General features: G+C 45.5%; 1 protein-coding gene across 7 annotated transcripts in view; it reads left to right on the top strand.

The window, feature by feature from the left end:
- The window catches only part of LOC119973115 (contactin-4-like), a 3053649-nt gene that overhangs the window by 2061977 nt on the left and 978278 nt on the right, over window positions 1–13394 (top strand). For all 7 annotated transcript variants that reach the window (XM_038810685.1, XM_038810691.1, XM_038810690.1 and 4 more), the window contains one exon: window positions 10093–10188. In XM_038810685.1, the coding sequence (XP_038666613.1) occupies window positions 10093–10188 (96 nt within the window). The remainder of the gene's footprint in view (window positions 1–10092; window positions 10189–13394) is intronic.

The following is a 13394-nucleotide window of genomic DNA, read 5'->3' as shown; positions in this document are numbered from 1 at the left end:
CGCTTCACTAATGTGCCCAACCGAGGTGAGTGTTTCTTGGATGGTGGAGGGTGTTGTGGAAGATGATGTGTGGGTGGTGGTGGGTGTGAGGGTGGTGCGGGGGTGATAGTGGGTGTGAAGGTGATGTGGGTTAGTGGTGGGTGTGAGGGTGCTGTGGGGGTGTGGGTGGTGTGGGGGTGGTTTTGGGAGAGGTGACACATTCCACAACTCAGCGGGGTTTCACTTCCTCATGTGATACCAATCTCCACCCTGGCCACTGCTCTTTCTTCGGGCCCATCAACCACATCCAGTACCCTCTGTTCTCCTATGGTGAGGGGCTGCAGATCCGGTGGTCCTTCTCCAGTCATCTCTTGCTCCTGACGGTTGTGGGCGGCCTTCTCGTGGGGGCGGGGAACAGAAAAACGCAGTGTTAGACATTCTGGTGCATGTAGTCTAGGGGGTGGCTCGCTTCTGGTGGCTTCAGTGGCCAGGGCACCTGGCCATGTCAGCCGGTATGGCGCTGGCATGTGGTGCAAGGTAGGGATTTGGCTGCCCTCCGGGTATGGTGGGTGATGCGGGTACGGGTCTGTGGATCGGGGTTGGTGCTAGACTACTAGCCGCCTTGAGGAGGTTGTGCTGTTTCTTTCAGCACTGCTGACCGGCCCAGATAGTGTTGCTCATGGTGCTGACGACCTCTGTCACCTGCGCCCAGGCCCAGTGAACGCGGTGGCTGACAGCCTCCTTCCCGGCCTTGGGTACAGGGTTGCCCACCTTTCCTCTACAGTGTCCAACAGGGTCACAAGCTTGGTGTCCATTAAACAGGTTACCGCTCTCCTCGCTGCCATCTTGTTGGTTGAGATGAGTGTGTGTGGGGAGTGCAGTGTGTATATGCAGCTGCAGCTTGTCACCTTCCTGAGTTTCAATTGCGAACCCGGCGAATCTGGCACCATTTTTCATTTGAATCGATTGTGTTCCACGTAATGCCAGTGCTAGCCCCTTAATGGTTGTTGAATCGGTCCAGGCGTGGCACCAGTTTTCCTGTCATAGAAGTCCACAATTTCTGACCCGGCGTCAACACTTACAGGAATGAAGAATTATGCCGTCTACATTTAGACTCCAACAATCTTTGAACTATCATTGAAGTTGACACAAAAGTTACATATTTGGATTCCAAATAACAAGGCAAAATGTATTGCATTTGGTCAAAATAAATATGGTCTGCTCGGGTGTCTGCGTATCTGCATACACCAGTGTTGGGATTTTTTCAGGTCTTTCGGAGACTGGTTGGGAGGTGGGAATTTGGCCAAAATGGCACAAGAAGGTATTGGTAGGAATTGTGACACCTTTGTCGTCAAGCCATTTTGTCAGTGGCTAGAAATCTGGTGGCCAATTGAGCCACTTAATTGTCTAATTAGGATCACTTCCCACCTCCTGAACACTTTTCCCATGCTGGGAAGACCCACTGCCATGTCGAGAGATTACCAGTGAAACCTGGCAATCTCTGAGCAAGTTCTGGAGGAGTGCCCTCCTCATTGGGACCTCTGTGATCCATGGAGGGCCCTAGATAATGATAGTCATCTTTGTGGCAATAGGGGCAGCACCGCGGCGCAGTGATTAGTACTGCTGCCACACGGCGCCGAGGTCCCAGGTTCGATCCCGGTTCTGGTTCACTGTCCGTGTGAAGTTTGCACATTCTCCCCGTGTTTGCGTGGGCTCCGCACCCACAACCCAAAGATGCGCAGGGAGGTGGATTGGCCACGCTAAATTGCCGTTAATTGGAAAAAATGAATTGGGTACTCTAAATTTATAAAAATTTATAAAATAAAAAATATTTGTGGCAAAGGTGCAAGAGCTCCATTGATGCTCAGCAGTTTTCTCCCCCCCCCCCCCTCCCCCCTCCTCCCTCCCCAAAATCGCCAGGGCCTGCCTGCCTTCCCACATTCCCCAACCCCATCCCAATTAACTTTCTTCAAGTGTGCTCAGCATTGCGAGCTGCCAGCTTGTCCAAATCACATTCATCAAAGTTATATAAATTCATCACTACCATAGTTCAGTGCAAAGCAAAGTTTAACTATTAACTCGATAATCTTTTCCATGTGATCAGAGAACCATTGACAGTGCAATATAATTGTGATTAGGGAGGGTCACAAGCAAATTGTAATTGTTTTCTTTTGACCATTATCAGTGTGTTTTGTTTGTGAGGTAGTTTCTTGCCCTTAGTGTTTTCTCTATTTAAATAATTCCAGCAGCAAGCTCTCTTTCTGAGATTTAAAAAAAGAATGTTATTTATTATCCCGCATCTCAATCATTCAACTCTCATACACTATTACTCACAGGAAGAGTGAAAGAGTGGATACAGATTAAGCAAAAAAAACAATTACAGAGTTATACTTGCCTCAGTTTCTCTTTCATGGCAAGCCTGTAGTTTCCTAGGTGCTTTTAGTTGAAGTGAAGGTCTTGTAAGTAGAGGATTCTCAGTAAACTGCAAGGCTTTTTCTAGTGAACTTGAGATTGGAGAAAGTACTTATCCCATTTTTACGGTATTGCTGTTTATTGCCTTGGCTATGTAATTGACTTACAGCTGGTTCAATAGCTTTCTGCTGGACTCAGATACAACTGTTTAAAAGCAGACAGAAATATGGCTGTGCTCATCATGTGACTTATCAAATACAAACTCCTTTTCCAAGGGCAATGTGTTGATATTACATTCTGTGTTTCCATTTCACACTTTGAAATTCATCCTGTCTGATGCGACCATCAATTCACTCGTAGACACGTAAGTGGTTTTAATCAACTTACAACTTTGCCTGCCTGCGACCGGTACAATACTGAAGGCGGTCCCGCAGGTCTGCTGATCTTATACTTCCTCTAAAGGGCAGAGCGATGGGCAGAGCCCGTACATGCTCCAACATCTCCCTCTATGGGTGAAGCCATACAATGGCCCATAGATGGAGCCCACAGGGTTAATAACATAGTATAATGTAATACAGTATACTGGTGAATTAACAGTATTTATACATTCACCACACTGTCTAGTTTGGATAAAGGGCCATCATAATAAAATGAAATATCAATGGGATCCATTTCGCATTCATCCAACACACATTGAGTTTTAATGTTTCATTTGTTCATGGTGAAACAGAAAGACAAGTCAGCTATGTAGTTCTTTGTAGAAGGTCCATCCTTCAACAAAGCGATGTGTGAATTTCCTGGATGAATGTGAATGTCCATATTTTGAAAGGTATTTACTAGAGATTCAGGACTGTCTGGCTCAGAATGCCAAGGGTCACATTCTTTTCAGTGGCTTGCTGCTCACTCCTCTCTAGCTAGTTCCAAACTGGCCAGCTCTATTTATGCAGGGAATCTGCTAATGATTTCTCCGCCCCCCTCATTGGGGAAGCTCATACTCCCTAAGGATTGTGAGATTGCCATTAGTCCCCAGCCAGTGGTAAGCATGCAGGTTATAACAGATATATTTAAGAAGGTTCTAGATAGCTTCTGAAAGACATAGGGCGGGGTAATTCATTTCTGAGATTAAATGTTGACACCAACGCAGAAGTCGTGGACTTTCACAACAGACAAACTGATGGCACACTTGCACCAGTGCCGCGTGGAACACAATCGATTCCAATGAAAAACGGTGCGGGATTCGCTGGGTCCATGGTTGTCACTTGGGAGGCAGACAAGCTGCAACTGCATATACACATTATACTCCCCAAACACACTTATCCCTGCCAAAAATATGGCACTGGTTGTGTTGGAGGATGGATCAGCTGGGCCCAGAGGGCACCCAAGGAGGTGCCCTGGGAGAACGCCAATACGACCCGTGGAATTAAGTTCAAAGTGGAATGCTCGCGGTGTACGCAGCTGCATAGCTGCCTTGCCGGCTGCGGCAATGGTGTTCCATGCCTGCCCACCCGACCCCACAGCCCACCTCCTGACCAATCCCCGCTGCTCCTCCCGGCCCTGGCAGAAACCCCCTGGCCAGCGGCACAACTGTCAGCAAATTATGCCGATGTTGGACACTTTCCGCACCCACCCCCCCTCTCCCTCAGCAGCTGCCACGCCGGTTTCACGATTTATAAAAGCCCAAGTGAACCGCGCTGTCGTGAACTCAGCCCATCGGAGGTGGAGAATCGCAGAGGGTGGGGCCTGCTAATGATATGCAAACGGTGCCTACTGGAGCATTGCGATTTGGTGTCAAATCGGCACCTGCCACAATCCTGGCATCGGAGCCAATTTCCCTCCAATCGTCTTTCCCGATTTCGATGTCGGCCAACGGAGAACCCCGTCCACAATTTTCAATGTTTTAATGTTGGTGAGAAGTATATTGGATGGCAGTGATCCATGAGCCCATACTGAAATTCATGTCTGCTGGCTGCATACCACACTATGCAGGACTGAGACCAATACCTGGTGAGTGACTGGCACCTTCTCGTCAAAATTCTTTTTTCAAAGGATAAGAGTATTCTATAAGAGATAAACTAGACTAAAAGCTATCTGTGGTGTGCTATTTTCACCACAGTCAGAAAGGGAAGGGTTGTGCAATAAATTACCAGACCAGGCCTTTGAGGAAAGCATTCTAAATAGCTTGGATGGGAAACCAACTGTGCTTTGTAAGGAATGGAGTTGATGAATGTAGCAACAGAGATTTATAAATGGATTTCAAAAGAGTCATAAAGAAATCGCTATTTGAGACAGACCCCACTTGTATCCCTGGCGATTGTGTCCTTAGATAATTTGTAATTTTAGTTTTTTTTATTTGTTCACGGGACGCGGGCCTCACAGGCTGTGCCAGCATTTATTGCCCAACCCTAATTGGCCTTGAGGGGGCAGTTAAGAGCCAACCATAATGCTGTATGCCTGGAGTCACATGTCAGCCATACCAGGTAAGGACAGCAGATTTCCATCCCGAAAGGGCATTAGTGAATCAGGTGGATTTTTACAACGATCGGCAAAGGTTTCATGGTCATAATTAGACTTTTAATTCAAGCTTTTTATTGAATTAAAATTTCACCATCAGTAGTGGTGAGATTTGAACCTGGGTTCCCAGAGCATTACTCTATGTCTCTGGTTTACTAGTCCAGTGACAATACCACTATGCCACCGCCTCCCCTTCATGAGTATTCCTGAGTTCTACATGTTAGGCTCCACACATGCACAAAAAGCTCAATTGGTTGGACAGCTGATTATGATGCAGAACAAGGCCATGAGCACAGGTTTATTCCAGTACCAATTTGACATCTTCCATTACAACTTCCAGTACATATGTTGCAGAAATATTGAATGGCATGGCACAGCTTACAGCCTACAGCTCTCACACAAAATAAGAAAAAGCAAAATGAAAATATTCAAAAATGTTGCTGCTTTAATTACACTTACATGTTGAGATAAATTAAAATATCTCAGTGATAAGTCAATCAACAAGCCTGGCTGTGAATTATTGAATTGAAAATCAGAAATGCAAACAGCTTCCACCATATCGAGAGAATCGCCACCGGTTTTGATGGACTATGTTAGCTATGTTCAAATAATTAATAGATTAGAAAATCTTTTCTTTGAATGTGCTATCGGAGTTCTCCAGTGAGATTTATAGAATCAGCATATGTCGACACAGTATCATAAAATTTTATATCTATATTAATGAGTATAGATATCACCATGGCTCTGAAAAGCTAAGATCTCATTTTCTAGAATTTAAATGAATTGAAGTGCTTATGTGCAGTCATGTTATAGATTAATATTCATCTTGTGAAATCATGTGATCGTGATCAAGGTCATGCGCACTTCAGTGCCACAATCATAATGTTACTGTTCAACTTTGCATTCGCTTCATTCTGTTCAGCGACACAACAATAACTTAATGTTGTTATCATATTTTTAAATACCGTATTGAGAGATCCTTGTGGTGAATAATTTTGTCGAATTCAAAACTTGCATTTTATAGAAAATGGTTCCAAGGCACTTCATAGAAGTGAAAACAGACAAAAATGTACACTTAGCTAATAAAGGAGATAAACAGAGGGGAGGCCAAAGCCTAGGGTAGAGGTGATGGATTTTTTTGGAGCATTTAGTGATGTAGGGGCTTTGGAAGGGAATTCCAGATCTGGGTAACTCAAAGCATGGCTGCCGCAAGCAGGGAAGGAATAATGCATGGGAGGCTTGTGCTGGGAAAAATGGAGAGTGCTGGGATGGGGTCCCGTGAGGCTGGATGACATTACAAACATTGAGAAGGGTGAAGCATAATGCAATTTAAACACAACATGGAGAGTTTTAAATTAGAGGTCTTGGGTGAGTGGAAGCCAATGCAGGTTAGTGATTACAGAGATTTTGAGTAAGTAGACATCAGCGTGAGATGGGATGCAGACAGCAAAGGTTTAGATGAGCTTGTATTGTTTAAGGGTGAAACAAGAGAGGCCAGCCAGGTGGGTTTTGAAATAATTGAGTCTGGATGTAGGAAACGACATGTGAGATCTTCAGCAGCAGATGGAATTAGGCAGGAACACAGATTTAATCTCCCTGTTAAAGGTGAAATTAAGGAAGCTTTGTGACTGAGAGGAAACTTTGCTCGTGGTAGCTGGGGTTATGAATCAGTTGATGAAACTTTAGAGAATTCATACATACTTTAATAAACTTATTCTTGTACAAATTCTTCAACATGCTCCAATACTATAATTATGATCAAAGCATTTATTTATTTAGAATTTGTTCAAATTTAAATTTGTTCGAATTTAATTCAAATAATTAGAATGTTGTTTGGAAAAAAAAGTCTCCATGTTTTTTAAAAAATTATTTGCTCAGATTAAGCAGACTATTGCAAGGAGTTTAGTTTGAAGAAAATTTGAGTAGCACACATTACTGAACAATTGTCTTTCAAATGTGAATAACTTTATTCTCATAATATTCGTAATTGTTGTCTCCAACTCCTGAGGAATAAGTGAGTTCCTTTTATCTGCCCACTAATCTACTCACCTGTTCACCTGCCCACTTGTGAACAGTTGATATATTTACCTATCATGGTACATGGGCTGAGCAATTGCAGACGGTATCATTTTCTAGGGGCTGCCATCATCTTCTGGGTGAAAATGTGTAATGCCGTTTTGTTTGTAATTTTTTTTTAAATACTTTGATTAAGGCATTTATATATACATTAAACACAAAATTAAACACATTAAACCGAAAATAGATCAAGAACAAACAGGAAATCTCATAACAAATAAATAACACCCCAACCAACCCCCCCCCCCCCCATGCCATTCCCATCCTGCCTTCCCCATTTTAAACCCCCTCCCCCCCCCCCGCTGACATCATGCACTGGATTCTGTGATCCAGCGGCTATGTCCTATCTGGTCTTACCACCGGCCATGCGCAGACCCGGCCTGGCAAAACCATTCCCTTGTAACCAGCCTCGTCACCTCCGGACCACCCGCCACCAGTTCCCCCCAGACCCCGCTGAAGCCCCCCTGCCAGCAGAACGGCTCCCCCTCCCAACTGAGGTCCCCAAACGGTGTGAGCACATGCGAGCGACGCCATCGGGGACGTGGCCCATTGAGGGCGGAGCATCGGGGATAGCCGAGTACCCGACGGCATTGCTCGCATCGAGGCCGTCCATACGACGTGCGCCATACTCCCCAGGTACGCTGTTTTTGAGGGGGAGAAGCATCGCAAAAATTGCACCGCCCCTGATTCTGGTGTGAACAGGGATTCTCCGGCCAATCATCGAATGCGATTTCGGCGTCGGTGATCGGAGAATTCAGCCCCTTAACTCTCCTTGAATGAGTCAATAAATGGCTTCCATCTCCGGGCAAACCTATCCACTGACCCACTCAAGGCAAACTTAATTTCTTCCATCCTAAGGGTACTCTGCCAGGTCGCTCACCCACACCCCCGGCTTTGGCGGCCCCAAGTCCCTTCACTCCAACAAAATCCGTGTCCGGGCTACAAGGGAGGAAAAGGACAAAACGTCAGCTTCTCTCACCCCCTGGACTCCCGGGTCTTTCATCTCTCCAAAAACTGCTACTTCGGGGACTCGGAGTCACCTTCCTTTCAGCACCTCACCACAACTTCCGCGAACCTCTGCCAGAACCTCCTCAGCTTCGGACATGCCCAAAACATGTAACATGGTTTTGCTGGCCTCTCTGCGTGACGTCCACACTTGTCCTCCATCCCCTGCTCAACCCCCACTATCCTCCCATTAACTAGCCTGCCCAGGTAGCCTGGCAATCTCCGTCCATGGCACCTAAACCTCTTACCGCCACCCCCACCTCCGCACTGATTCCCCTCCCACCACTCGCACACTTCCATAGTGCAAACATCGATAAAATAAGGAAAAGATGCACTCGCCCTCTATGTTCCTCCAGCATCCCACCACAGAAACCTCCATAAAACAAACACCTCAAAGAAGAGGGGTTCTCCCCTAACCATCACCAAAAAACAGTAGAACAAAGGGGCAGAGAGAAGTAACCTCTCCTCACACTTCCTCCAAAGTTCAATGTCCTCCACCTCCTCCCAGTTCATTGTGTCTCAAAAGCTCCATAGCCTCCTCTGGTGTCCCAAAATAATGCTCATGGCCCTTGTAGGTCAGCTAGAGGCGGGCCAGGTGCAGCATCCCAAACATCACCCCCTTCTTGAAGCAGGCAGCCTTGACTTGGTTGAACCCGGCTCTCCTTTTAGCCAGTTCTGCGCCCAAGTCCTGGTACACCCGGAGCTCATTACCTTCTGAGGTGCACCTCCTCGTCTGCCTGGCCCACCGCAATATCTTCTTTTTAGCTAGGCCTCAGCACCATCGCCCTCGGTGGCTCATTCGCCTGCGGCTTCCTCATCAGCGTCTTATGCACCCGGTCAACCTCCAGTGGCCGGTCCAAGGTCCCTTCCCCCATCAGCTGCTCCAGCATTTTGGCTACATATGAGCCTGATCTGATCCCTCAATGCCCTCGATCCCGCTGCCGGCAAACAGCGGGTCCCCTCCCGCCACCAAGAAACAAGCCACGAGGAGGCCGAAGAATCTCTCCCCCAGTCTCTGATCGCCTCTAGTAACCACAATATTTATTTGGCTGATCCAGTTCAATTTTGGTCAATAGTAACACCCAGGAGATTGATTGTGGGGAATTTGGTGATGGTAATGTCAAGGGTAGACAGTGGATTCTCTCTTGTTGGCGATGATCATAGCCTTGCACTTGTGTGGCATGAATGTGACATGTCATTCATCCGCCGAAGCCTGAATGTTGTCCAGGCCTCGCTCCATTACACATGGGCTGCTTCTGTAGCTGAGGAGTTCACAAATGGTGTTGGCATCTCATTTGCTTCTTATGATGAAGGGGAGGTCATTGATGGAGCAGCTAATGATGATTTGGCCCAATACACCCTGAGGAACTCCTGCAGCAATATACCGGGACTGAGATAAATGACCATAATGCGCATGGCCGGTGGTAAACTCCAATGACCATAACCATCTTCTTTAGTGCTAGGTATGACTCCAAATATTACTCCAGACGATCTGCGCATAAAACCTGAAAAATTAATGTTTTTGTTATTCAACTTTCTCTTGAGGCTATTGGAACTAAGCGGACCTTGCTTTTGCCCCACATAGGTCAACAGAAGGCATTGATAGATAGAAATGAGATATGAAAATTCTGGATGATATTTTGAGGACCAATGGGGCAGCCCATCATCAGCCCATCTGAGATGAGCAAACTCCGGAAAAACATGGGGTGTAATTGCAACTTTACTGCTTCTGTATTTATTAAACCACCAAATTTATGCACTGGTGTTTTCGGATCCCTGATTTAATTTTCTGAGTGTTCATGCATTTTTAAAGGGATTAGCACATAATATATGTGCACATAATATTTGTATCCACAGTTTATGCACTGATACATTATTTAGAACAGAATACCACATTTCCTGTGGTGTTGATGAGCCAGAGGGTATCTAAAGTTTGACAGGTAACACACAGTGTGCATTATAATGCAAGGCTTTTAATATATCACAGATATATGGTGTGTCTTCCAAGTGTTTTTGGATCCTTTTTAGTATATTTTTCAATAAAAATAACAAAGTTAATTTCACCATAGCATGATTTTCTCTCTGACACTCGCTTTCATTTGTGTGCAGATCTTGAAAACTTCAAAGGAAAATCAAGAAATAATGTGTCCGTCCGGGAGGGACAAGGAGTTGTGTTGCTTTGTGGCTCTCCGCCGCATTCCACAGGTATTCAATTACATTTCACCTGCTGACAAATTGGTTTGAGGAGTTCAACCTAATGGGCCTGGCATTCCAATATTGTTTTTTGAAAAAGTAGTGTGTTTCAGGAAGTTGGGGTGCAGGTCAGGTACATCAGAGTTGTACCCATTCAAAAATACTTGATAAATTCTGGTCGAAGTGGAGTACAGAGCACAAATAATAATTATGTAATAATTATCCCAGGAGGACACTGTCCCCCTTCCCAGCAGTTTAGCCATTATGCCACAGCCGCACAAGATTTAACTTAAGCTTGTAGAAATGATAACTATTTGACTGTTAAATTCGGAGGTAGTTGAATTCATCCATGCTACTGAAATTCTGTAACCTGCATTTGTGTAGTTCCAGTTAGAGATCAGTTTCAAAAAGGCACCTAGGGTTCTTCGAGGCAGACAGGAATTCCCATTTATTGGTAGAACATAAGCAAGTTAAAGATGAAATGACAAAGACCTTCGAGATACCCTGAAGAAGCACATGATTGGTCAGGAGACCTCTTTCGAGCCAGGCCTAGGTGCCGACTCATTTACATGTCAGGATATTGAAATATGTTGTCTGTGTCCTCTACTGGTAAAGTTGTCTCAGTAATCTTTGTAAATCATGCCACTCCTTCAATGATATTTCAGAAGAAGCCTGCTTAAGAAGGCAACAAACAGAAGGGAGACATAGAAGGAGATGTTTTGCATTGGTGTCTAATCACCAGACAGTCCCGAAGGCGCAAAGAACAGGCTTATGTCACTGCTGAACTTTATATCTGATGTGGTTTATTGTGCACATATACGTGTCTACTTCTGGTGCATGTGAGCTGCTGTTAAAGCTATTATAGGCTATGAATATGAATATTTGTCAGGAGTGTTGCTTTGCTGTGCTGTGGTATCATGTGTATACAGAGCTTGGGAAAGACACCTCAATAGATTCTTTCATCATTGAACATCCACATGAATAGGCACCGAAGATGCCCATCTGGAAGATCCTGGGCGGAATTCTCTGATCAGTGTTTGCCTGCCGCCACTGCCAGTGAGAACGGAGATTTTTGCTCTGAGCCAAAACTCCAGTCACTGCAACGGGATCAGAGAATCCCGCCGGCATGAGCAGATGGAGAATTCTGGCTCATATCAAATGCCTTCAAGACAAGGAAATTCATCACAGAATTTGGCTTTGCTGGGTCTTGGAAATAATGTATCAGTTAGATTCTAAAGACCCAGTAATTGGTTAAAACACCCTTTGTATGTTTTAACTGGTCTGGAAGACTATCTGTCAGGACAATGTCCCTGGTTGTGTCAACTACTCTAGGTAGTACAGCTTTGTGCCAATTCCTTCTTAGATACTGACACTAAGATAGGCATTGGACTTAACTTTGGGCCCTGCCATCTGTCTCAAGTGCTCTGATATAGTCCTTAGTTTCGCATGGGCATGAAATACTTATGCAACGTCTTTTTAGAGCTAGGTCTCAGAGCTCTGAATTCACAGGCACCAGAGCCAAGACCTGACTTCTACATTGCATCAGCTCCCCATTGTCAGATTCATGTTTTTTTTAAAAGTATTTTTATTGAAGTTTTTCATTTGAACAAATAATGGAACAAAGGCACAGGAATGGTTCAACTCCGCACATAAAAAAGTCTCAGCACATATGGATACAAAGGGCAACAGGAGAACAGTAATATAATTGGCTCAGTACAATCATTAGACACAGAACGCGATCCTACGGCCATGCAGCGCCGGAAAAGCAGCTCGCTGCTCCCGGGATCTACCCAGCTCGCAAAGCCTCGCAAGATTCAATGCAATCTCCCAAAATGTTGCACGGTTAATCCTGTCCACTTTTTTAGCAAATCTGCATATTAGAGTGAGGCAGTAAGCCTCACTGAAGTACCTGATGTTTTGGGATTCAACTCCTTCGCCTCAGAGATCTCAGGTGAGCCACCTGGGTGCCAGCCTGGAAATGCCAAGGTGTCCAGGTGGCACTGTTACCTGGCATGAGCACTGCCAGGATGGCACTGCCAAGGTACCAAGCTGGCATTTTTGCGCGATCGGGCTGGGGTTGCCTCACGTTGGTTTTTCTGGGTGCCGGGGGTTGTTTCATGGGCTTCTCGCTAGAATGGAGCTTTCCGGCAAGCAGAGCTCCACACTGTAAAAAATGGGGCTGTGTGCGGCCTCGGTCACGCGTTCCCTGTTCAGGCCCATTATTCAATGCGGGTCACATTCAATAGCTATGTGTTTATCGGCACATGCCGTTAAATGCACTCGCTAGGGTACTTCGTTTCCTTTTGGGAAAATTGCACCCTCAATTAGGTGCCTCTTGACACACCATCACAGAACAGCGATAAGATAAAGCCATGAAAAAGTGGGTAAAATAGTGCGCATCTTCCCACACGGCGGTTGCTCGCAACGACAAAAGTTCAGGATAGATTTTTCAGGACTATTTCGGGCACGCACCAGAACATACCTCCCTCAACTCCAGCAATGCCAGAAGTACCAATGACATCCAGGTGTCAGATTCATCTGTACTCCTGCAGGAGCCAATCACAGATTCTTAAACTCCACCATAACAAAAATAGAAAAATACAAAGTAAATACGTGCAAATACCAGTTCCAGAAGGCTGTTTTACATATACTACACAATGACACATAATCCCAACCTCAGACACAGTACAGAATGATTATCATTCCACATATGCATACAGCAGCTATAAATGCAGATTACAGTCAGTGTAGTCAACGCTTCCCAACACATTAAACAAGACAGGATAAAAAAGAGAGAGGACCAAGATACAGCCATAAGCGGCATGGTGGCACAGTGGTTAGCACTGCTGTCTCACAGTGCCAGGGGCCTGTGTTCAATTCCAGCCTTGGGTCATTGTCTTTGTGGATTTTGCACTTTCTCCCTGTGTTTGCATGGAATTTCTCCGGGTGCTCCGGTTTCCTCCCACAGTCCAAAAAAGTGCCGATTATGTGGATTGGCCATGCTAAATTGCCCCTTAGTGTCCAGGGATGTGCAGGTTAGGTTTGGGGATTACGGGGATAGTGTGGGGTGGACGGCGGAGTGGACATGGCTAGAGTGGTCTTTCAAAGGGTCAATGCAGACTTGATGGGATGAATAGCCTCCATCTACACTTTAGGGATTCTATGATTCCTTCAGTCCCCATTATTCTAGTGATGCCCAACACGAAGGATGAAGAAGA

The sequence above is a fragment of the Scyliorhinus canicula genome, chromosome 11 (genome assembly GCF_902713615.1).
Source record: "Scyliorhinus canicula chromosome 11, sScyCan1.1, whole genome shotgun sequence".
Lineage (NCBI taxonomy): Eukaryota > Metazoa > Chordata > Chondrichthyes > Carcharhiniformes > Scyliorhinidae > Scyliorhinus > Scyliorhinus canicula.
The sequence above is the reverse complement of the archived record's forward strand: the minus strand, read 5'-3'. Positions and strand labels throughout refer to the sequence as shown.